This window comes from Sturnus vulgaris, chromosome 6 (assembly GCF_052056855.1).
Source record: "Sturnus vulgaris isolate bStuVul1 chromosome 6, bStuVul1.hap1, whole genome shotgun sequence".
NCBI lineage: Eukaryota > Metazoa > Chordata > Aves > Passeriformes > Sturnidae > Sturnus > Sturnus vulgaris.
In genome coordinates, this window is record NC_142248.1 from 32,886,070 (window position 1) to 32,911,845 (window position 25,776).

At 42.8% G+C, this 25,776-nt stretch overlaps 1 protein-coding gene across 1 annotated transcript in view; it reads left to right on the forward strand.

The window, feature by feature from the left end:
* RIN3 (Ras and Rab interactor 3) overlaps window positions 1-25,776 on the forward strand; it is a 64,429-nt gene extending 38,653 nt beyond the window's left edge. Inside the window, exons 4-10 of the mRNA XM_088166157.1 lie at window positions 25-97; window positions 2,919-3,010; window positions 6,875-8,347; window positions 10,804-11,112; window positions 19,580-19,711; window positions 22,404-22,567; window positions 24,461-25,776. Of these exons, the coding sequence (XP_088022283.1) occupies window positions 25-97; window positions 2,919-3,010; window positions 6,875-8,347; window positions 10,804-11,112; window positions 19,580-19,711; window positions 22,404-22,567; window positions 24,461-24,769 (2,552 nt within the window). The 3' untranslated portion in view covers window positions 24,770-25,776. The remainder of the gene's footprint in view (window positions 1-24; window positions 98-2,918; window positions 3,011-6,874; window positions 8,348-10,803; window positions 11,113-19,579; window positions 19,712-22,403; window positions 22,568-24,460) is intronic.

The window sequence follows — 25,776 nt, forward strand, 5'->3', positions numbered from 1 at the left end:
ACTGTCTTCTCTGTTTTTCACCAGTCCTGTACCTGGAAGGATCTGTCCTTGTATTTGAGGATGTTTTCAAACTGGTTGCGTTCTACTGTGTCAGCAGGTGAGTTGGATTCATTGTTTCCTTGGCACAGTCATTTTGCCCTCCCCTCTGATCTTCCCTTCCCTAGTCCCCAGTCCCAGCACAGACCCCTCTGTTTCCTTGCTACCCTCCAGCCTGCCAGACCAGAAGGTATTTCAGATGCTTGTGTCTACAATGGGGCCAGATCACCCCACAAGCACAGCTGTCCCTGCAGCTGGAAGCTTTGTCCATAGGGCTGCTTCCACAAAGAACAGAGGCACAGAACTGAGGCTAGGAGGGCAGGGAGGAAGAAGGGCCCTGAGTTAACTATTTATTTAAAGCTTTAAGCATACACACACACACATACACACACATACCTGGTAGCAACTTATCAAACCTACTAATGAACAACATGCTGCTTGTTGGTGACTCAAAGCACTTAGTCACCTATGGGGAATCTGTCAAGGAAAGTAGTCCTGAAATAATGTATGTTCTTTAGCTGAAATTTAAAACGAAAACAAAGTGTTTGTTTGCTAAGCACAGAAATACCAAGAAAAATGGGTACAGAGATGGGAAAAACTTGTAATGTCATTTTCACCAGTGCAAGGTTTGATCAGCAGCTGATGAGCCCCTTTGTGTGATTAAACCCATATGTCTGCAGCCTCCTCTAATCTGTGTCCTTGTGCTTAGCACACTGCAGCAATACCTCACCTACTTACCCCCTCCCTACTGCAGCAGGCCTGATTGTGCCTTGGTTGTAGACTTTTGACTTCCTCTATATAAACTTACATGACTTTTAGAGTAGTTATTTCCTTTTAGGAGGAGAAAGCAGATTCAGGATATGTTTACAAGGCAGTCACATTAGTCACTTGGCTAGGTCACACAGTAGGAAGAGTCTGTCTAGGGTAGGGTGCAGTGTGCTATAACTTACCTAGACAGTCCCCCACTATTCCCAGGGCTGCTTCTGCAGCCAGCTGAGCTCAACAGTACTGAGCCACAACTCCTACCTGCATACAAGAAACCATGCTCCACCTCACCCTCATCAGTTAATAGACATTTAGCTATCTGCATGTGTGTAGACCCTATAGAATGGACAGAAGTTAACCCCCGGACCCTTATAAAGATTTCTTTCTCACCACAGCAAAGAGCAGCCCAAATGCAAAATAGAACTGGGCATTTCTAGTAAGTGGCTGGTGACAGAGAAAATATGCTCACATCTGTTTTCCTGCAAAAAGGATCATGGCCTGAGAAAGAGTCTCAGAAAGAAAGAAAGAAAAGTTCTTCTATTCACTCCTGTTATAGATGTTGTTTCTGAGTGTCAAATACACATTCAGAGGGTTCATGTGATTTTCTAGGCTACTGTCAAAAGACAAGATAAAAAGGGAATAATTTTCTGAAAGAAGCAAGTAATAAAAAGACACTGACCTAACATTTGCTGGCAGCTCATAGGAGCTCTTTGTGATGGTGAATGTAGAGGCCTGAGAACAGGGATGTAGTAAATTATCTATGAATAGCTGGAAACAGCTTTTCAGGGCTGACAGGCTCTTCTCAAAAAACTTTTGCCTGGATATATTACCTACCTGTAGGTAATAGTTGACTTGGTGGCTGGTCTGCAAGCTGCTGCCCCATTAATAAAACCAGATTTTTTGAAAAGGGAAATATTCATGCATATAAAATAATAAAAAATGCAGAAGGTACATGGACCCTTTTCCTCCTTTAAACCTCATATCTTTCATGAAAAAATAATAAGCCAGGGAACATATCAGTTTATGTCAGTGTGACAACAGAGTTCTCAGCAGTGCACAGAGAATCCTTGGAGAACACAAAACATCAGTAAGATATGTATCTGTTAAAAAGGTCAGAAATAGGACCCCTGCATTCATCTGTCAACAGATAGGTCTGCAGTCCTGTGCTTTTTTGGGGTGTGCATTTGTGTAGCAGAGACCTCCTACTCACAAGGCAAGTTTTTTTCTATAACAATTCCTTGTACCATGTAGAACATTTTGTAAAGCTTGTAAAATGATCCTTCACCATTCCTTGTTATCATTTAGGGACTGGCTTTTCTAGTCCTTGTTAAAATGGGAATTGAGGCAAGAACAGGGTTAGCAAATCATCATTGTGCAAGAGGCAAACCTGAACAGTTTACTGGAAGAGCAAAGGCTCTGTTAAATTGCTTGAGATTTAGGGTGTGCTTCAGTGAAACCCGGCCAACATCTGAGAAACTCAGAAATCTTTTTTTTTTCAGCATTTTTCCAGAAACCAAGTACTCAGAAGTCTGAGAGTGGAGAGTTAGAGGGATATGTGTTTTCTCAGTGTCATGCAGCACTTCCTCACTGTCTGTCCCTTCACCCAGGGGTCACCCTTCCCCAGGCAGGGTCTTCCTTCCCTCATCCCTCTATGCCTTGCTGTGTACCCATGCCTTACACTTATAGACATTTTTAAAAGAGGAAGTGGAGTAGTAACAGATGGATAAACACAAAGTAAAAAGATTTCAAATCCTTTCAACATGAAAAAGATTGGGTTTTCTAATTAAAATAATTACAATTTGCAGCACCTCACTTTTAGTGGGAAGATACTTCAACCCTTGTGGCCTCCCCTCAGGTGAGAGGCATTCATGCTGTTTTCAGAGGACAGAGCCAAGACACAGTGATTAAACCAGTGCTTTGGCATGAAGCATCACCACAAAAGCTGGTGATCTTCTGTGAAATCAGAGCAACCCAGGCTGCCACAAAGTCCAGAATTCCTTACCAACCACGGCTTTGCAGAACACAGCTGAAATTGTGAGCCAATCCAATCACTAAAACCAAGTGAAGTCTGGAGTTCCTAACAAGTGGGGTTTATCCTTTTCTGCTTGTTTCTACAGGGATTTGCTGCCCTTTACCCTGAAGCTGCCACAAGCAATATTAGATGCCAGTAGCTTTCAAGACCTTGAAATTATCTCTAGTCTGGGGATAGGTAAGTACCTCAAAGCAGTCACATTTTACTTGGGCTTGTGGGAACAACGGTGCCTTACACAGACATAATACAGCTGGAAGATGGATGAGATAGCTTAGGAATAGCTTTGGAATAACTAAGGAGGTCTGAATGCAGAAGGAAGATGTTTTTGATCTTTTTGATTATAGCAGGATGCTGACAAAAAGGACACTTTGCCCTCTGGCCATAAACCTCCACCTGGATCTCTGTCCAGGCTGTGGTACCTGCAGTCTGGGTAAGCTGCATCTCTCACCAGCTGAAGTGCAGCACGACCTCTCAGGATAACTTATACACGTTGGAAGAAGCTGGCATCTGAGCTATATGGAAAACACCTTTGCAACTTCTCCTTCTGATGTGTGGGGGAGATGCTGATGAATGTGTGATATTTTGGAATTTTGATATTTCTGCTTCCTCCTGCAGGATTTCTAGTTGGTAGAGAAATATGTATTGTCCCAGCATGTTCTCTCACGTCACACTAATCACATGCAAAAAGGAACATTATTTTTAGTGACAGCACCAAACGAGCAAATTTTAGAAGAGATAAAAGTATAAAGTTACAGATAGAAAAAGCAATTCTGTTAACTAAAGGAGGTCTCCTTTTTATCCCTTTTTATGTAACACAGTCCACTTGAGACAGCTACTTCAGTTAGCCACTTTCATGCTCCTTGGTTTTTCAGTTTTTCTTCAGGTGTTGAAAACAGCCAAGCAATGGAGAAAATTGAAGAGTTAGCCCCATTTAGAGATAGTTATTAGAGCGCTCTCACTATTTTTGGAGCTTCTGCATCATACCTTCCAGAAGGCATGGGCAAACCCCACTGGTTTCAGTTCAGGCAGTTTTGTTGAATTTCAGCAACAGATTTGCCTCTAGCACTTTCAGCATCCTCTATTTTGAGTATGTTCCAATTTTTCAAAGCATCCTTTATATGGATGTCCAGCCAGCACTTATTGCTGATTAAAAGATACTTTACAACTTGAGATAACAAGTTGCAAACTTAATTTTTTATAACAGGTCTAAAAATTTGGATTAAAATGTAGGAAGTGTGTCATGAATCTGCAACCTTCAGTCTAATTTGAGCCAGCAGAGGCTATCTTGATTCAGGCAACCGTTTTCAGCAACTTCTGAACGAAGAGATTAAAGCACAAGCACCAAAGCAATATTGTTTGTCGTCTTTTCTCTCCTGTACTGGTGGTCATAAAAGTAGTGAGTCTTGGAAATTTATTTGTTATGGTGTATTCATGCCAGGCAAGTTTCTGACGACAGAAGAAAACCTGCTGTTGTGTGTAGTCTTCCTGGGGAATGATGCTGCTTCCTGAAGTGCCATGCTGTCTTAATAGAGTCAAACAGGCTCAGCTACTGACAGATGCTTTTTATTGCTTCCTGGAACAAAATTTTGTGGATACAAATGAATACACAAACAATTAAGTGCTGCCAAAGTGGCACTTCCAAAGGAAACAAATCATTGTCTGAAATTCTCATATGTTGCTTTGTATTTATTCCAAAGTAATATTTGTTTCAAGGGGATAGAAGTAAGATGTCTATCTGTAAGCTGAATTGTTTCACAAAGGTTCTGGCTGTTCTGTGTGTTGTCACAGAGGATGTACTGCAGGCCCTCTAGTCCTGACCTCACTAGTACAGAACTTATTTTAGCAGGAGAATTAGCATGATTGCACTGCACAAAGAGCACATACCATCACAGACATGCCAAAGACTCCAAGAGCTGCTTAATTATCCCTCCCAGAGTGCAAGGTAAGGGAAGATCCAGGACAGCAATGGGAGATGATCAAACTGCCTTCTCTGCAGTGTGAGGCAGTGTGAGACAGTGTAATTGCGCTAGGAAGTGTCCACTCTGAAGCAGCTGTGTTACTTGGTAGAACCACATCATCTGTTCCTTCCCAGCCTGAGTGGAGCTTTGCATTTTCATCACAGTCTTATTCTGACCACTACTGAGAAAAATGACCGACTTCCCCTCTGTAGATCAGTTTATTCACCATTTCCTCAGCCCATGAGACTTCACAGCATTACATTCTGGCTTAAAACAACTTCCTCTGCCCTGCATTTGCTGATACCAAGTAGAGCTGAAGAGCTAAAGGAAAATGGTACCCCAGCCTGTGTCTCAGATGAGAGGGGGTAGGCAGCATGGTGTTAGTATGTGCAGTTGCATCTGCATGTCTATTCCCAAATTCTGTTGTTGAGGGTGCTGTTGTTCCTAGCAACACTATTATTTTAAGCTCCTTTGTTCTTCTCCCTCTCAGAGTAAGAAATCAGAGAATAAAGCTGTTCTAAGGTCAGTCATCCTAAGATAACATGCTGACATCCTTATAAAGCTGAATTTGCCGTGGACACTAGCCTAGGCTGCAAGAAGTTAAATAGGCAATTTTATCCTGATGGGAATAGACTTTCTTTTAGCTCACCTCTTGACCTGAGAGCTGTACCCCATGCCCAGCACCGAGAGTCATCCCGTATATTTGCAGCTCCATCCATCGCATGTGATGTTTTGGCAGGGAGACACTCCTGATACCAAGCACAGGGCAGGGTTCAAGCATTGTGTGGCAGCCCCATTGTGTCCCCTGAAATCCACATTAAAAAGTGTGCCATCAGTGTCAGCTCTGTGTTTAGGCATGCTGAAATAGTTATTTAGTTATCAGCACCCTTGTATTTCCAGGATTTCCCATCTTCCCCTTATCCCTAAATCTATGGGCATCTATACAGTTCTCATCTAGTGAATACTCTCAGAGGTTTATACCCTTTTCCTTGGTCAGAAAATTTAGGTTTGCTGGGTCCTATTTCCTGATGCTTCCAGTAGTGGGCCCTGGATCAGTAGCTTTAATATTGATAGAAAGCAATCAGACTTGTAAGGCAGGTTTGAAACCTCACTTTTTGGGAAAAGGAAAAAAGTTGGATGTGATACTGAATAGACTCAAAAATTTACCAATGCTTTGTAATTTTTTTTAAAACAGGTATTGAAAGACCAATTATAGTAAGAGATTTCTGACAGGAATGACTACTTGCATGTGAAACACCATCTTTCTTTTTCTTCACAGTTGAAGGCACTGAAGTAGTTAACTATTCCTTAGTCCTTCATCATACATCCTTCCTGTGTACAGTCTTTTGCATTATCTTTTCTCTCTTACACCTGCATGCAGACAGTCTCAAGGCAAGGTGCAAGGCAGAGTGGCCATGATTATAGATAACAGTCATCCAGAACTATAGATTTTATTAGTAATACTAATCTGGGAAAGGTGTTTAAAATCATATGTTTCCAGACTGATTGTACTGCCAGGCAGGATCAGATCTCTGTATAGAACAGACTGCCACATGAGCTTGCTGCATTGTAGAGCCTTCTCCAGTTGTTGTCTCCTGGTGCATGTTGGATCCTGGCTGTCTATCTCAGACCTGCACCTTACTGTTGTGAGCAAGAGGCAGACACAACTTGCCTAGGGTCTTCACATCATCTCCTTGGATATCCACAGCTATTTGGAGGGCTGTGATCACTAAGCAAGCATAGATCCATTTTCACAATCATTTGTATTTGTTTCTTGTACTTTCCTGCTTGTACTGAAAATGTTGAACAGCATTAACAACTTTCACTAGGTAAGTGTCCTAAAATTGACCGGGGAGAGAATTCTGGTGAAGCCTCTGATCTTATCTCCTGGCTTGCAGAATTGCACATGCATAAAACAGGCAACTCTTTCTTCACACTGTTTTGTGCAGAAGTTTGAAAGTGCAACATTGAAACTTGTATACCATTTCTTTTAACAATAAGTAGATTTTCTACATATCATTAGCAGCTAAAATTATCTCCAATTTTTTTTGTTCATTTTTCTTTTTGCTTTTTTTTGGGACAGATTTCTGGGATTCCTATTTAAACCACAGAAGACAGGACTTATTCCACACTGCAAAAGACTCTGCTTTCAGTACTGCCCAAGCAGACAGTTCAAGATCTACCCAGTGTTTTGCAAGTAGCACAAACCACTGCTCATGTGAAATTGAGCTGTCAATAGGAAGTGACAGGCTGTGGTTCGTGAACCCTATTTTTATAGAAGAGTGCAGTAGTCCTTGTCCTCCAGATGTACCTTCTCCTAAAGGCCACTCTGGGAGCATTGATCTCCCCCCTTCCACCATGCTTACTGAAAGGAGATCTCCTCGACGGCCTCCTCCCCCTCCACCTTCTCATGCCCTCATTCAGAAATCTTCCCTGAAGCTCCCACAGGACCCCACGACTGCCTGTGAAAAAAACAAGCTACTTATTAAGCCACTAGGAAAGAGCATGGAGGAAATTAAAATTGAGGGCGGTGATGATAAAGAAGAAAGGAAGCAGAGCTGCTTGGCCAATGAGCCCTTGGCAGTGAGCCCCAAGAAGGGCTCCCAGCCCTCTGCTCCCCCACGGAGGCGGCTGAGTGAGAAGACCTCAGAGGAGAGCTGTGTGGGTAATCGTGAAAGTTGTGAAACGCTGAAAGGGGAAGGGGCAGAAGAAAACCAAGATACAAGTGAAGAGAGCAGAGATAAAACATTGCTGTGCAAAAAGGCTGCAGAAATGCCTGGGGAGGTTCCCAAAAGGGCTGTATCACAGTTTCAGAAGACAAGGCCTGAACCTGCAGAGAAGAAGGAGGACATGCCTAAGATAGAAAGCTATACCAGTGAGAAAGGAAAGTCACCTCCTATCCCACCACCGAGAAGGAAGAGGGTTTCCCAGGTACCGAGGATCCCCAGCTCCTGCCAGCCGAAGCAAAGAACAGAGACAGCCGTGGCCACCGGGCAGGCTGTGTGCAAGAACAGCCCAGCTACAGTGACAAGTGGTTTCACATGCACACACACCAAGACTGAAGCGAGACATGGCCACAAATCTGTCAGTTCAACTGAACTGGAAGGTTCCCACTTGTCCCTGGAGGACCCGGGAGGCAGCACCATGGCTCAGGCATCAACATCTGAGCCAGACTCCTACTCCACCAGCAGCACAGAGGATGACCTGGAGATACTGAGTAGCTCATCTGGTAAAAAGACACGGTCTGTGATCTTGGCCAAAGCCAAAAACAGGCTGTCCTTGGTGAACCTGTCCAACGTCTTCACAGTCTTTTTGTCTAGTGACAGGAAGCTGCAGAAGAAGATAGTGGAGCTGGCACAGGACAAGGATTCATACTTTGGCAACCTGGTGCGGGACTATAGAGTGTACAGTTTAGAGATGATGGCAAAGCAGAGTTCCAGCACAGAGATGCTACAAGAGATCCGGCTGATGATGACACAGCTGAAGAGTTACTTAGTGCAGAGCACTGAGTTGAAATCTCTGATAGACCCAGCCTCCTACACCGACGAACAATTAGGTAGGTAACTGTGGTTTATTCATCCCCGGGCATGGTTTGGGAAGGTGAGGAGGGAGACAGAATTATGCGGACACAGGCTCTGCTTTACAGAATTATAAACTGTCTCCTAAAACCTAAAGCAGCATGAATTGAAGCCTGCTCTGTGGTTTCCAGTGCTTGGAGAAACAGCTCTAAAACCTGAAGACCAATGAGGGGAAAAATCCCCTTATGAATGTTTTAAAGGGAAGAGTTTAAGTTGAAGAGATATGTGTTTGTGTGTATGAGAGACATACATGTATGTATATGTGTGTGTGTGTGTGTGTGTGTGTGTTTATGTATACAGATAAATTTGTACACACAGAGCTGAATTCACTGGAAACACAAAAGGCAAACCTTTCCCTTCACAGCTGCATTCCCATGGCCTTCTACATCTATTGCTCTGCTACAAGGATGAAGATTGGCTATGGATGCAGGGAGTTCCCTGCATGTGGCATACAGTTTAGAGGTCAATCACTCTCTCACAGGAAGGGACAAGACTATGGTGATTTTGAATGGCAGGTTGGAGGAATCACTCGATTCTGCTTTGTGTTTCTCAGAGCTCAGAGGTACAGAAGAGCTGTCTGTTGCAAGACTAGTGCCAGTTCCAAAATGAAGTGTTCACCTTTTTGCCACAGATATAATTTGCCTTAGGGGAGAAAAAATATTATTTAGAACTGTTTACAGGTGTTTAATTGTTTCTCATTCATATCTTGTGAGAGAATAATATGTTACTTCTCTCTTTCCTAAGGCTTGGACTGGTCTATTTAATGTATATCCATGAGGCTATGGTAAAAAGAGCTGTAGGACTTTTTATCCCAGTGAAAGCTGTACAGCCAGAAAAAGCATGCAAGCGCACACACACATGCTCCTTTGAAAGCTTAAAACTGTTTCTTGAGGACCTCAGAACCAATGCAGAACTATTTGTGGATACTCAAGTCAGCTTAAAACAAGCTGGGAGCTGGAATACCCAGAATATGGAGTGAACCACAGGAGTGACCAGGGATTCCAGGAGATCCTTCAGTATTAGGTATTCGGTATTAGGTATGCAGTATTAGGGACTCAGCTAAGTGGTGAGCCAGGGGTAAAAGGCAGTCCACATCGGTCACAGTGGGCTCTGCTGATTTCCTTCTCCCCCAGCCAAGGCTTCATATGATCCTGCAGATCCCCAACAGAACAGACTTGCAGCCAGCCCCTGCCATAGCTAGGAGTGGGAATCTGCAGTTTCACTTCCTAGGCACCTTGTGTAACCTCTTCAATCTTTGTCCTAATAACCTCTTTCTTCAAGGTGGGGAGTGTGGGGGCAGAACAAAAAAGTCTGTCTTGAATCTTGATTAGTGAAAGTGGAAAGGAAGAAAAAAGTGTCCTTGTTATGCTTGGTAGAGCTGCATGTGTGCATGTATCCCACCACCTTCCCACAGACATGCCTGGTTCTAACCCTGTATCTAATCCTGTTCACTGATGGCTCCTTAATAGGATGATGTGGCCCGGTTAGCACTGACAGGACTGTCTTCATCTGTGGAGGACAGGGATTCCACTGGAAGATTTACCACTTGAATTTGCCCTGTTTCAGGATGATTGGTTCTCTGGATTCTTTAAAATAGTTGCATTATGAATACATAAATATTATTGCCCTCTGGTTCGTTCCTCACTGCCTGAGCAGATGAACTCTTTTGCCAATGACCTTTTTGCCTCAGTGCAACAAGAGGATCTCTTGCAGTCCCTCTAATTCCTAGGAGTTGCCTCTGGTTTCTAGGAATCAGACAACAGACTTCCTCACAGTCTTCCTTCCTTTAATCTTCAGCCAAATATTAAGCAAATGCTCAACCCACTCATACTATTTTCTCCTCCATAGGTGGCATAAGAAATATTTTATAGGATCAGTAATTTAGCAGTAACAATGAGAAACTTCTGACCAGATATTGATATCTGTCTCTGAGCTGGTGGCTGCAGCTGCTTTGAGGAAAGAAAGGGGTACTTTGAGGGTGTAATTAATTTCATCCCAAAGTGAATATCTCAAACAAGTCAGAAGGGACGTGAGATGAATTGCATCTGGGCATCTGTAAGGGCACGGCTGTGAAAAAAATCACTGTTGGGTGAGATTCCTCTTCTCTCCCCAGAGTTGGCTTTCCTGCTGCCTGGCAATGCCATGCTGGTCAGCCAGGAGTCAGGCAAAGAGAGCAGGGACTGCTGGTAGCAGGAGGTCTCCTACAGCTCCAGTGACAGAGACCACACACTGCTGTTCATCTCAAGCCCATCTAGGACTTCTGGATAGTGTTGGTAATGAAATGTTTACTTTCTGGGATGTAATTTCTGTTCCCTTCTCACAGCTATGTAGTAGTGCTTGAATAACCAAACACATGCTTCCTTAGGACTTCCTTAGGACTTTTACTGTATTGCTTATTTATTATGGGCTTTTGTGTTCTCCCTTCTCTATGCAGAAGTGATTGCTGAGACAGCTTTGTACAAATGTGTCCTGAAACCTTTAAAGGAAGCCATTAATTCGTCCTTAAAAGAAATACACAACAAAGACGGATCTTTACAGCAGCTGAAAGAGAACCAACTTGTGATACAAAACACAACTACCACTGACCTGGGCATCACAACCAGTGTGCCTGAAACTGCTGTGCTGGAAAAGATCCTTCACAAGTTCACGACCATGCACAAGACTTACTCTCCAGAAAAGAAAATTGCCATCTTGCTAAAGACCTGCAAACTCATCTATGACTCCATGGCTCAGGGAAATCCAGGTACAGGACTCTTACTGCAAATGTTATCCACTGTGGGTCTTTCTCCATGTATCAAAGGAACAGTTTATGATACTGCTGGCATGGCAATATTCTCATTGGAGGTAGCAGTGATGGTTGATGTGTCTGGTATCAGATGTCTGCAGGTTGTATTCAGAATGGAATGGTTAGTGACATTTTCTGCACTAATAACTGGTATACGATATTACCTGGTTAACTTTAAGCTCCGTAACTCCAAAAACTGTGTGTGTTTTATGGATGTTTTATGGATAATGTTATTTTTGCACAGGTCTTCACACAGCTCTCCAAATATCCTCAGGGCTCTGTACCAGCTTGTTGCAGAGTAATGGTAAATTCTAGGAATGGGTCTTTGTGAAAAGACTTGATTTGGCCTTTTCAGGCCAAAATTTTAGTTTTGCCTAATCTGAGAAGGAGATGCAGCGTGCTAGTAGTTTGTCACTAATTCCTGATGCTACAGTAAATTCTAAAAGCCACTTCTTCAGTGCAAGGCAGTATATGCTCAACATGGGCCTCAGGCCAACCACTAATACAGAAATTAAATCCTTGGCCTGCAGAGAGGATGCATCTTTGTAGGTAGACCAGCAAGTCCCTTCCTCCAGCAATCTGCTTTGCTAGTTCCAGAGCTTTTTTTTGTATACTGTGAGCAGAGAAGCCAGGTATTAATTTGCAATAACCTGTGGTTGTTCAAGAACTCACAATCACAAAAGGTGTTTTCAGCTGTTCTGCTTTATTTTGTACTGGCAACAGCCTTGGAGTGCTCATACAGGGATTGTTATGTCCCTGCTGAGCCTCACCTCAAGGTGATCTCTTGGATAGTAAGCAGCAAGGTTCAGGGACCAGTCTAGACACATTAACAGCAGAGCAAGAAACCACCCCAGGGCTAAGCCTTAGCTGCAGAGTGGAAAGGACCTTTCACTGTCTCCAGGAATTATGAGATTTAGATATATGTAGAGGAATTTGCTGTAACTTTGTTAAAACAGTTGTGTGAAGTCTGAGAATAAATTTGGTTTAGGTGAAGGACTTGCAAGCCTCATTAAAACCCACATAGTCTCCTTCTGATGCTGGTGGTATGTTACATACACATCACATCTTAGTTTGCTCAGGGATGGAATTTCTCTGTTGAAGGAAATACTGTTGTGTCACAACAGAAATAAGGAGTCAGGGAAATAACTCAAAAACCCCTACATGTTTAAGATACTGACATTCATGAAATCAGATGGTTTCATTGTGGTTTGCTACACTAATCAAAGCACTGCATTTTGGCCAGCTCAGCTGTTTTCTCATTCTGAGTACTACTGCCAGCAGGGTGTAGGTTGGAAGCTGATTTCACCCCTGTGTATCCAGTTCCCTCTCCCTTATACATGATCACTGATGCATATCAGGGCTTGGCCAGAAAAAAACTAGCCTGGAAATATGGAAATGTACCCCAATGAATTCAGACCTGAAAAAGAGGCTAAGGGGAGAAGAATGCTGTATCTAACTCCTGGAAAGGAGCAGACTTGGAGAGAAATTGAGTGAAATGCCTTGTAGACCCATTTAGAAGTAAAATGTGTGAAGCCTCTTCCACAGAACGAACTGAACCCAGATAATTTTCATTTTCCAGTGGCAAAGACAAATTCTCAGCAACCTGAAATATTTTTCTGACAGGAAATTCCAGCTGGTGGCATGAAGAGCATGCTGTGGGCTGCTCAGAGCAGATTTCAGCAGGTGGGAATTCTGCTTCTCTCTGCCCATCTCAAGAGCAATAGAACAGGGCCCCTTTTGCTTTCAGCCAGCCATGAGGCAGCACAGTGTTCTTCACACAGGAAGAGCAGAGGCCATGCTCAGCTTCCTGTGCAATAACTTATTCTCCTTTTTGCTCCTTTTCCTCACTGCTCAATTAGAAAGTTCTCTTCTCTTCCAAGATCAGAGCAGGTGAAACACAAACTAATAATTTCCTTTGCTACAGGACCAAAATCGGTCTACCTCTGTCAGAATCACTGCTTGTTCAATAACATGGAAACCACTTGTGTTGCGTGGTTAAATTTACAATTTGTTGGCTCAGGCCAGGTCTTTATTCACTTTAGGCTGGCCACAGGATGAGCTGACCTAAGAATATGGTTTCATTTCTCAGAGCAAAATGCAAGCACCTTTTCTTTTCAAACATATATGAAAATACAAGTTTTTTAACATTTTGAGACCCATGTACAGCAGTCTGTGTTTGGCCAGGATGTACCTTGGTGCCAAGAGGTACCAAGTTTCCTTTAAAACTAAGGACAGGCTTACTCAGGAACATCTGTACCTGTGGTGGTGCCCATCTTTGTCCTCCTGAAAGAGTCATGAAACTTTAAAGTCTGCCTTGACTGACTCCATGTCAAGGCATTTTAAGAAAGGAGGAGATCTTTGGTTTGATTACAATTCACATTACATGACAAAATCTGCCTAATAAATTGGCTGTGGTTGAAATCCCTGATACTGAATACTAAGAACTGAATGGGTCAGATCCTGAACTGGTTTAAACTAGCATTTCTTCCTCAAGCTGAAGGCAATCAGCTTGTATAAGTGATTGATCACAAAGAATTAGGAAGGCAAGTTCACTTGTATAACAAGTCTTTGATTTACAGCTTTCTCTCGAGAGACCACTGAGTACAGCTCCATGACAGAGTTGAAGTAGAACTAATCTCTGGCTGCATCTCTCTGTAGGTGGCCACAAAGGGGTATCATGCCCAGCTTCCCAGCACACACATTGTGCAGGCAGTCCATGGAGTCCTGATGATTCATCTGGCTACATATAGGTTTCTGCTTTAGAGCAAGATGACTCAAGGCAAACTCCAGTGACAATACTGATTAATTCATTACTGGCTATAAAAGAAATTAAGGGGCCTGGGCTCAGATGCTCATATGTACTATGTAGGCAGTGATATTAGTAAGTGAATCCTCACCAAAGGCACAATTATGATAGTATTGAGATGTCTCCCTGAGCTTTTCCAATTCCTATGCAAACTTAAATAACTCAAACATATGCCTCCAAGAATATAACCGACAATCTGAAAATATGTAACCTGCCTGCTAAAAATACTAGGAATAGTAAGAATAAAATGCATTGGAAAAAAATAGAGTTTGGAAACCCATGCCCCACAAAATGGCTGGCATTTTTTTGTTGCTAAAAAAATTAAGAGACAGGGATCATGCAGTTCTTACACTTGGAAGGCATGCTGCAATATGCACAGGGACAGCTGGGCACATAGGTCATTTATGTAGAAACACAGTAATGTTATATAGAAAAAAACCCTTATTATGTGTCTTTCAGAAATACCCTTCCTCAGACAAAAGATTAAACGTACATTGTGTGATATGAGTAGAATGAGAATCTCTGCTTTTCTTCAAGAACACAAGTGACGCCTGTAGAGTAAAAAACTATGGAACTCTGCAATACGTGTGGCGTGAACTGGCAGTGGTGTGCCTGGGTCACCCAGCCTCGTGCTGCCTGGGAGCTGCCACTGTGGAAGATGATGGAAAAACAAAGCAGCAGTAGGCATTGGTTTATGGAAACAGTCTGTGAGGCAAACAGGCCAAATTTGGTCAGTCCGTGAGTGAGGAAAATAAAGGATGGAAAAGCTCTAAGTTTCGGCTGGAAGTTTGAAAGATGGGCAGATTGCTTTCAAAGGAGATTCAAGAAGAATGGAGGTACAATTTTCTTACTGCAACATTTCTAACTTGTGAACTACCAAAAATTATGAAGCTTCATTTTTGGACTATCTTTGAACTGCATAGGCAGCTGAGTATATAATTCAAAACTCTAGTTCATACTAGTTATGGAATTGGTTAGGTGACCAAAGCATCTGATATAATAATTTCTATTGCATAATTTTACATAGATAATGTGCATAGTCTGCTTTTGGAAAAAGCGGATAGATAAGACATATATTCCATTGGAATATTTCTCTTCCTTAGCTTTTAGAATGAAGTTTGTCACCCCTACAGAACTGAGCAGCCAGATATTAGCTTCCCTGATGCACTCCTATAAGGATCTGCAGTTGGTGAAGAGAAAGCTGCGTTTTCAGTGGGATAGCTGAACTTGTGCAAAGGAAACTGGACTCCAATACTTCAGCAGCCAGTGAAGAGCCCATTCTAGAAGCTCCTAAAGCTGTCAGAGCAATCCCATTACACTGCTTATTATCATATCTCACTTCTGAGAAGGAAAATAAGGCTATACATAACAGGTTTACTTTGATACCTTTTGGAAGAGGATATTTGTATTTAAGTTACTTTTAATGAAGACTGATGGACTGATTTTGGGTTTTCTGCCATCTAGCACATTTTCTACATTTGAATCAAAGAGAGTTCAAATTTTTCATGGGGAGCAAAATTCCTCTGATCTCTAAACCATACATTTTTGAAGTGAATTCATGCTGTCTGCAGCTATTAACTCACTGAATTCACTATATCACAAATTAAACCTTGCTGAAAGTATTATGGGATAGACAAGAGACAGCAAAATGCTAGTGTGTGGAAGGAAAGTCGTAATCTTTTCTTATGATCTTGAACAAATCCCAGTTAACCTTTCTGCATCTCAGGTTTCCTAGCTACAAACTGAGGCTAAAATTCACATTTTGTGGAGATCTGCTTCTAGACATCAAGCTAGTGTTCATAAAATATTAGGTGCAGGGCATCACCTCTGCTGGTTTTCAGAATACACACAGACAGAAAAGAAATGCATGAATGTGTTAAAATAGGCTGTAATTTCTTTATGGAGGCTTGGGCAGAATTCCAGTTGCTTTAAATCATGCATTTAATTAATACTCATCTATTCAAGTGCTGCATGCCAGCCAGGAGATGACGTTGTATTTGCTTTGCTATAAACATAATAGGATGAGTTTGTGGCAGAAGAGAAGGCTTATTTTAAGCTTCTTAGAGATATTTATGAAATAAATGTTTCCTGACCCCACAGGGAAGAAGGGGAAATAAAGCAAGCAAGTCATATTTGGAGTAGGACACCACCACCTTGAATAGGCAAACTCAGTCTCACTGTCACTGGAGCAGTGGCAGGGTCAGATCTAGATTTAACTCTGTCAGCTGCAATAATTCCCCTCTGTGAGAGACCACAGATGGAGCAAGCCACACAGGTCTAGGAATTTGGCTTGGTCCCAGCTTGAAAGTAGAGCTGAGGAGGCAGCAGCCTGCAGAGAATACTCCTGCTGCAGCTCCCAGATGGACACTGGCTAGTGCCTTGGTGCCTTTCATGGCATAGGAAGCATGTGGGTTCTACAGTCCTGAAGCAACCTTTCAAGTCTCTTGGTTCACAGGCATTACTTCATCTATCCTTGTAGATTCCTGCTTCTGGTCATGTTTGAGTTACTGACAGCACCTATTACCCCCAGGGATGGACTGAGATACAGAGCACCTCAGGGCCATACTTGGACTGATGTCAGAGGTAATCCCTGGACCTGCAGGGGCCAGGAGAGCAGGGGAGAATCCGAGTCCTGCCCTCTCAGGCACTTCTCCTTGGCTCCAGGTGCAGTCAGTGGAGAGATGCTATTGAGATGCCTACAAGGTACAATATACTATTGTATATGGTCTGACCTGCCCTTGGCCACATTGGAGGTTTGTGGCAACACGTGGAGTCAGAGCTATATCACTGGTGATTAGTTTTGCTTTTCCCTTGTTGACACATACTGCTCCTGCTGACTTTAGCTTTTGCTATGCACATGGGTGTTTAAAATTGGATGTCATATAGCCACAGGTGGATTAAGGTGGTGTCTCGTTATTTAGACAGCTTGTGGGCATACAGAATATGGAACATGTGTTCGTTCCATTATTTCAGTCAGACATCCCTGCTCAGCATTTATTACACAAAAAGGAACTGTAGATCAGATTTTAGCATTTAAGGCATATAAATGGCTGGGAGTCCAATAATATTTCTATGAAGTCTTAAAGTTGAGAAGAGTTTATACCAAGGACTGGAGGGCAGAGCAGCTAAATCAGCTTATAGAAAAGAGATAAACAGCATAAAAAAGAGTTGTCTTCATGCCTGACTGTACATACAACGACTTCTCACTTCTCACTTCTCTCACAAAAAAGAAACAGATTCTGTAGGCATTCTTGAGAATTTTCCCCTAACTTTACTTCTGTTGACACCAGAGGCTGATGAATGGGGACATTGAATTGTTTTGTTCCAAGCTGCTGTTTCCATTCTGCATTAGTTTGTCAGTCTGTTCTCCGTTCATGATCTATTTTGGTGACATGCAAAAAAACACCAACCAACCAACCAGCCCACCACCAAACAAACAACCCAAGGTTTTTCTCCAGTGAATAGAAATTTATACTGTGAAGTAGCAACTTTCTTGGATGCCCTATCAGACACCACACAAATTAGTAATGAAAGGGAAGTAGTAGGAGAAATTCTGCTGTTGGTGTTGCCTTGGAAATCCCTTGGCCTTCAGGAAACTATAATGATTCTATCCATGCCACTGGTAAGTACTTACTAGATCACAAAGAAGAAGTTTTTAATGAAGGGAAGAATGAGCCTAAAAAATCTTTGGTATTTTGTATTCCTTTACACTAATTTCAATTAGAGCTAACTCTGTTGGCCTCTGGTGTACCTGGAGCAAAAGGAGAATAGCACTTTTTGCTGTGAAGTTTTTCTGTTACATTTTCATGTCTCAGTTTTGTCATCTTTTTCTTTTTCCTGGAAAATATTGAACAGCTGTAATACTAAGCTGCTTGTATTAAGGTAATGTATACGACAGTAACGAATTAGACCCTTTGCATAGCTAAAGCTTTCAAAGAGACATAAGCCAAAGGAAAACCAGACAAAAAGATGTTCATCCAGATGTTAATGGAACAATGAAGTCCACTTATAGTTTCGTTGGAGACCTAAGGCTGTGTCTTTTAAGTAAATGCAGCCATAACCAAGCAACCAGAACTGAAAGTGTTAATCCAGCTTCCATTAAATAAACAGTCTGTGTTGTGGCCTGTGTGGGCTCTGTTAAAAACAGACTGAGTTACAGCCCTGATGATTTCTCCTTCTCTAACACTTTGTTTTAAATGGATCAACTCTCTGTTCGCTAGATGTATAACTGGGTTTATTTCAAAGCCACATTTTTTTTTTTTTTAAATCAGGGGCTAAGCTCATGTTTATTTGAGGCTTCAGAAGAATATCTTTCTTTGCCAGTGGAGAATCTGCGTCAGCTATGAATGACAAAAAAAGAAATCTGACTCATGGCAAATATTTGAAATAAGTCAGTGGGAACATTTGAGAAATAGGAATGTATGCCCTACCATGGAAGAGCATGTGTGCTGTGGCCCAAAAATGGCTAGAGCATAATTTCACCAAAACTACATCAAGGGTAGCTTTGATTCCTTGAGGTGAGACAAGCAACTCACAAGAGAGACACACACAGTGTGTGAAACCAACACATGAAACCAACATATCCAAGTGCATTGGTGAGAGAAAACTCCCCACAGTCTGAGAAAAGACATTCAGAATGAAGCAGATTAGGTTAAGACATCAACTCTGGATGTTGGGAAGATAGGTCTGGTAAGAAACTTGCTGTTGTGGGTTTTCCATGATGAATTTATAACATATTGGTTGAAAGTGAAAGTACCTTTCAAATCAGAAAAGTTATCCTTGTGTTCTTTGTGGCTTATGCAGGGAAGCTTCTGTTTGGATTCTATTTTAAACAGTAATTATTTAGAATTATGACTGTTAGCATGCTTTTTTTTGTCCTTAGAGATCCCAAAGAGCTCTTACAGACTGTATATTAAGTCACTTTGTTAACTTAGTTGATATGAATGTTTTAAGCACAGGAAATACTGAGCATCTGCTGCACACCAATTTAAAAATCTAGGTTTAAGTCCAATGTGAAAATCTTTCAGCTTTCTTAGCTAGCCAGCATAGTTGCAAAGGTGATTCCTCTTGGATCCTAGCTCTTGGGAGACTGTCTTAATTAGCATAATGTAGTGTGATGTTTTGCCTTCTGAAGGGACATAAACCCAGAAGTCCTCAGTCCTAAAACCACTGTCTCAAATTGTATTTTCTGTTTTTTGGTATCACACATAGAGTAAGCCTAAGAGAATAAATACCCTTAATGCATGTAGACAACTTCCCTACTAATAATGCCAACCTGAACTGCAGTCTCGATGTCAGTATCAAATCACAGGGACAAGCTGGAGGCCTTTGCATACTTCAAAAATTGCCAGTTGTTTGTGATCAATGAAGTTAAGTTTATATTTCTCCAGTTAATTTTCAAGATCCTATTTTGGGATTGAAGCAAATTTACTTACTTTTTAAGTGATCTGAATTTCTGTTTTTCACATTTTTTTCTTCAATGGTGCTTTTGAGCTTTAACTCTTCAGATAATATAAGCTATAGTCTGCAAAGGACTTGCTGTGTGAGAATCTGACAATGTTGTGTGGGAACATTATTTTGTGGTGTTATTGGGACCACACTGTGTTTCTCTTTGCTCAGGGAAGCCCTATGGTGCAGATGACTTCCTCCCTGTGCTCATGTATGTGTTGGCCCGCAGCAACTTGACTGAAGTCCTTCTGAATGTGGAGTATATGATGGAGCTCATGGACCCTGCTCTGCAGCTAGGAGAAGGTAAGAGTACAGTGTTTGCTCATGGCATATTCACTTTGGAAATCATCATTTGTCTCACTTCAGTGTTTGTGAAAGTGGGGCAGCAGGGCTCTGGATAGATTTTGTGAATAATGCTTTGGCCAATCTTATCAAATCTGAATTTAAATCTAAAAATCTAAAATCTAATATTATTGCCAGACACTTTAACTCCTTTCAGCAGTGTAGTGCCTTAAGACACAAGCTAGAAAGGCAGGGACTCATCATAAATGATAACTGAGGTGCTGGATTAGCAACCCAAACAGAGACATCTTGTGGTCCTTGGCCCAAAGGCTGAAAAAGTGGAAGGTTTTTGCTGAAAATTAAACATCCACTGCAAACAATTGTGCAGATACTTTTATCTATTCCAGTGAGAAAAGAGCACATTTCTTGAACTGCATTGTATGTCCCACGGCTACATTCTCATGGACACTCTACTTTTAAATTTGAGTAAACCCTCTGACAATGTTCTCTGACTGAGCATCATAGCGAGACAGAAAAAAAAGTTAGGTTAGAGAGGAATATTGAGTTTGGAAGTGACTAAAGACCCCTGTTATCAGAGAGATAAATACCCCAGGGAACTGTGGGCCTCTAGTTTCTTAAATATAGCTTGGGAAGCACATGCTTCCCCAGTGATAGTTACATACTCTAAATTAGGAACATAGATAATTTATCAGCAAGTAGTCACTAAACCAATAAAATGGGGTTTATTTTAGACTTTGCTTCGGTAAGTACTGAGGTTCTAGAAAGCAGTCCAGGATGAACATCAGCAGACTAATTTTATTTATATTAAATGAGGATATAAGTCTGAAACTAAGCATGTCATCCCAGCTCAGTGCAGCAGAGTGGGACAATAGTAAGTACTAAGAGGATGATTAGTAGCAATACAAGACATTAGTAAGGTGTTTCTGCACAGGCTAGTTTTTCTGCTGAAAATAATTCTTAGCAGGGAAAAAAAATATCTTAGCTGAAGTACAGCATTTTGTGGTCAACCAAGCTGCTTTGTGACTACTCTGCACACAGGCTCTTCATTCCAAAGGGGCCCAATACCAGGCTGGCTACTGAAGTCATCTGGGTTGAGGAGCTCAGGATATCGAAAGCAAAGCTGGCTGGAAGTTCTTTTAGCTCAAGGATGCAAAGACTCTGTGAAATGTGCACTCCAGTCAAAAGGGAATATTTTGCGAGGGAGTTTCAGATTAAACTGACTGAATAATCATATCAGAAAGGACACTGGGAGTAACTGCAGATGTGAGGAATGGGGGGGAAAAGAACATCTCAGTGAAGACAGCTCTGAGATTGCAAAGTGTAGAACTGGCAAAAGTTAACTTGAATTAGGCCTTTCAAAGTTGAATAGCAAAAGGTGTTCAGGTACAGAAAGTAAAGGAAAAGAAGTAAAGAGTAAGTGAGAAAACTGTGAAATTTCATAGGTCAATATACAAAATCACTTCAATTTTGCCTCCAAATGAAAAATATACTTCAAATTCATTTAACAGCAATGGCGATGCTCCCTGAAGCCGCCAGCCATGCCGACCATGGGCCCCGCAGCGGCGGAGGAGCCGCCGGGAGCCGCCGGGAGCCGCGGGCGGCCAGAGGGCTGGGCGATGTGCGAGGGCCATCTAGAGGCACTGCCTGGCGTGAAACTCCCTCACAGCAGCCGCTGGCTGTCCCCGTTCGCCAGCACCGCGGTGCTGGGCCGGGAGTCCCTGCTGGGGCCGGGGCAGGGATGTCCCCCATGCTGCTGCTCCGCAGCTCCGCGGGCTGACTGCCCGAGGCCGGCCCGAGCCTGAGGGCCGGGCTGGGAAACCAGCCCTTCATCGCCCTGCTCGAGCTGCCCTGCCACCAGAGCGCCTTCTCTGTCCTTGTCAGGGCCTATCTGCACCTCTGTGGCTGGAGCCGGTTTTATCGTGGCCCAGCTGCCACCCCGTGGCTGCAGCTGGTTATTTATTTATTTGCTGCTTCAAGTAGCGCCGCAGCAGCCGGGGGTTCTGGGGGAAAAGCCCTTTTGCCGCTTTACTCTGTTTCTCTGCGTTGCCAAGATTTATCCCGCAGCCCTGAACAGCCCAGGAATTACAGGTGAACGCCCGCGATGCCTGTGTAGTCAATAGAGAATGGAGGGAACAGAGGATGGATTGCTCCTGCAGGTCTAAGACATCCCTCAACAGTGTTGAGCCCACAGGAGCCCTGAAATCCAAACATTTGAATAGTGTAGCTGGAGCTGGGGGGCTTTGTGCTTCTCCTACAGTAATCTATGATTATTTCTATTTCCCTGCATTGTGGAGACTGCTCAGGAGCCCAAGTTACAGATCTGTTGCATGGGTCCTGTCAAACACAACAAGAAGATGGCCGTGGCCCAAAGAATAAACATCTGTGGCTTGGGCTTGTTTGTGAAAGCAGTTTTTGTAGCTCTTTCCTTTCAGCCTGTGTTCTCTCTCAGGACATCTACAGCCTCAGCAGTCTGGGCAGCAACAGCGATGTGGAGCAGAGGGGTAACACTGCAGGACACTGGTCTTAGGCGTCCCTCCCCTGGTTAACACCGTGACCGCTGCGCTGCCTCCAGCAGGGCACGGGCAGTGCGAGGGTCAGACCCTGCCCGGTGTGGGCATCGGCGGGCAGGGTGGGAGCAGGACTGAGTGCCCATGAACGTGTGATGTTCATACAAGACTTTCACCTTTTGCAGGCTCCTATTATTTAACCACCACCTACGGGGTCCTGGAGCATATCAAGAACTATGATAAAATCACTGTGACACGGCAGCTGAGCGTGGAGGTGCAGGACTCCATCCACCGCTGGGAGCGACGGAGAACGCTGAACAAGGCCCGGGCTTCCCGCTCGTCAGTGCAGGTAGCTGGCATTATATCTTGGGGAAAAAGCCTGCATGCTTTCTCCATACTTAGAAATTTTTAATATGGCAATTATTTTAAAATTAAATTATTTGAAATCACTATTAAAAAAGAAGAGTACATCCGGTGCAAGATTTCCAGATCTTAAAAAACCACACCACATTTGAAATACATACTACTTATGAAATAAATTTTGAAATCTTGGAGTACCCTTATAATGTAGTTTTAAATATTAGTGCAAAGTGATTTTTTTGTTCATTCTCAAAGGAGGTGTGCTAGGAGCCTTTGCATGTGGGAGCTGTGGTGGGAACTCAGAAGCCCTTCTTAAACATCGCCCTTAATGCCTGGGGAAATCATGGGCTAAACTGAGATGTGAGCAGGCCATGCGGGGCTGCTTCTAAATGCCATAAAGCTGTAGAAGGGTTTATGGAGAGAGCCAAGAGCCAGTTAGTCAGGCATCTTCCAGAGCCTGTCTGGCAGCAGGAAAAGATCCATCCAAGTCTCGTTAGTTTTGAAGCCCATGCTGTGCATGGCCTGGCAAAGCTCACCCTGTGCACCCGTGGGAGAGGGTCCCAGGACAGAGGGGTGCTCTGGGCCTCCAGCTGTGGTGAGGCTGGTCCAGACAGGCCCTGCCGGCCCCATGTGCTGTGATCAAATTGTTGCCCACAGGGAGGCAGCAAAGGCCACGTCTCACATTCTGTAGCGCTTTCAGGGAGGCAGCAGAGGCTATGTCTCAAGCTCTGTAGAGCTTTCACAGTGCAGAAATGGAAGGTCTCCGGTGGGAGGAGTAGTCCATGCCAAAGTATGGAGTTGAACAGGTTTCCCATATTGCAGTCAAACCAGTCCCTGATGATCTCAGAAACGGAATGGTGGATAAGATACAGCAAATATCCCTCTAGCCCTGAGTGCTGCTCTGGCAGTTGCTCATAGAAGTAAGTACCTAGCATGGAGCATAATAGCTGAGAGAGCAAATGACACATTTCTCCAGAAGACTGCCACCACCTCCAGCAACTGAAGGGCCATTTTCCACCCTTTTGAATGACGGTTAGTATCACAGACAGGAAAGCCCATTCTGGCAGAGCTAAACAGCTTGCTGATATGTTCAGCAGGCCTGTACCCATCCTTCTGCCTGCCTTAATTAACTGCAGTGATACTCCTTAAATGTAGTTTGGAAGCCCATTTGGAAATTCCTCTTCTGCCAGGGAACCTCATTATTTTCTGAACAAAATGTCTGAAATCTTTTTTTTTTAAGTTCACAGATGCAAATTAAACACACAGGTTCCACTGTGACCAAAAGCTCTCTAGATTCTGTTCCTTATGTGTTTAGCAAGATGAAAGTTGTCACAACAGCTGTTACTGCCTGAAATAGGATACAAGTAAATCAGCCTTCTCAGCATAACTTCTGCTATTTCCTTACTGATGGAAGGAAGTTCAGAGAACCCACTCTCAAGGTGCTGTTTGGGTGACTGTGAAGTTGCAAGGTCACCACACTGCTAGCCCTATCCCATCTCTGGGAAACGGGGTTTTCAGGTCAGATCTCTGACATCTGTTGTTCTTGTCTGTCACTTCTTTGCAAACCCTTTCTTCAGGAGCTGTGAAAAGATGGGAGAATGAAACATTGCAGATTGTTCTCTAAGGATATTCACTAAAATCAGAAAAAAGCACTTTAACTTCAGTGTCTTTACGGTGCTAATTACTTGGCAAAGGGCTTATTTAAGTATTTGCTGATTCAGAGCCTGTCAGAGAAAGAAAGGAGAAAATAACTAGGACATTGGAGAATGACTGCAGGATATTTGGGAGCTTTAGGCAGCTAGAGCTTTGTGAGTGAATTCTTCCTCCTTCAGTCCTAGGTTACTGTGTTAACTGCAAGGTGTCTCCTCATGTTTCTCTTCAGGATTTCATCTGTATCTCGTTTCTGGAAATCAGTGGTCAATCAAGGACACTTGCTTCTCGTCGTGACACCACAGCTGAGCAGCTGAGCCAGCAGTGTGCCGAGAAGTTTGAAGTGTCCCATCCCAAGGACTATGGACTCTTTGTTTATGTTGATGACCAGTGGCTGCAGCTAGACAAAGATGCTCTTCCTCACCATATCAAAGCCTCCCTGCTGAAGAGTGAAACTAAGAAAGATTTCAATTTTATTTATAAACCAATAGACCATAAAACTCCACCAATTCCAATTGTCAAAGAGTCAGACTTTTCCTAAGAGCCATGCTGCTTTTTTTCCGTCTTCGCCATCATCCTGGAAGAGCTGGATAATTTACCTTGTGAGATCCTCTGCAGACCTCAAAAGTTCTCTGGAGTGTGTCCTTCAACCTAGGGCAGATGGGCTAATTGCAGATAGTGTCTGAACACACGGCATTTCTCAGTAGAGGTCATTTGCAGACCTCTTTTACTTTGCAGAAGTAAAAGGAGCATTCAGGAGAACATTAATCCTCTGGAAAACTTGAAGTATCAATCCTCACAACCTCTCAGCTGAAACCAGCCAACACTGCAGAATGTAAATGAACAGTAGAGAAAATCCAGAGATCTTGCAAAAAGGTGGACATTTGCTTTAAAAAAAATGATGGCAGGTGTGAATCACATCTGTGCACAAGGCCTTTGAAAGGCCTGCACACACCTCAATCTGTTTGGAGGTAAGACTGTGTTTGTGCCTTATGGTATCTGTTCACCCAGTTTGAATAAACTGGGTCTTGTCTGATGTATTCAGTGGCATAGCATTGCCACCTGTAGCAGAATTCCATCTCTATCTTGATGTCAACAACATGTCTTTGCTTTTGAAATCCACACAATTACAAGCAGTGCAAGATACCCTGTACTTTCACTAAGAGTATGTTTTTTGCCTTCTATCTATTTGTCACTCAAATCAGGTAGCATAGGCATTTTCATCAATGTATTTTTCGTAAAGATTGAAAGTCTTCACCATCAGTTTTACATGTACAGCAGTTTTATTCACATTGGTTGTTTGATAGTGTCTGGTTAATTGTATATTTATTTCAGTGTGTGACATGGTGCAATTATTTTAAAATATGCCTTTGTAAAGAATTTAATAATTTGCCCAGTGTATCAAACCAGATTAAAATTTGAAAGTCAAAAGGAGCTAGAATTGAATACCAATCCCTTTTTACATGGCTGTCATTTTCACAAGTGTTATCCTAGCTGTAATTCCCACCAGATTATTACTTTAATAAATTCAGGCTGTTGTAGACAGAA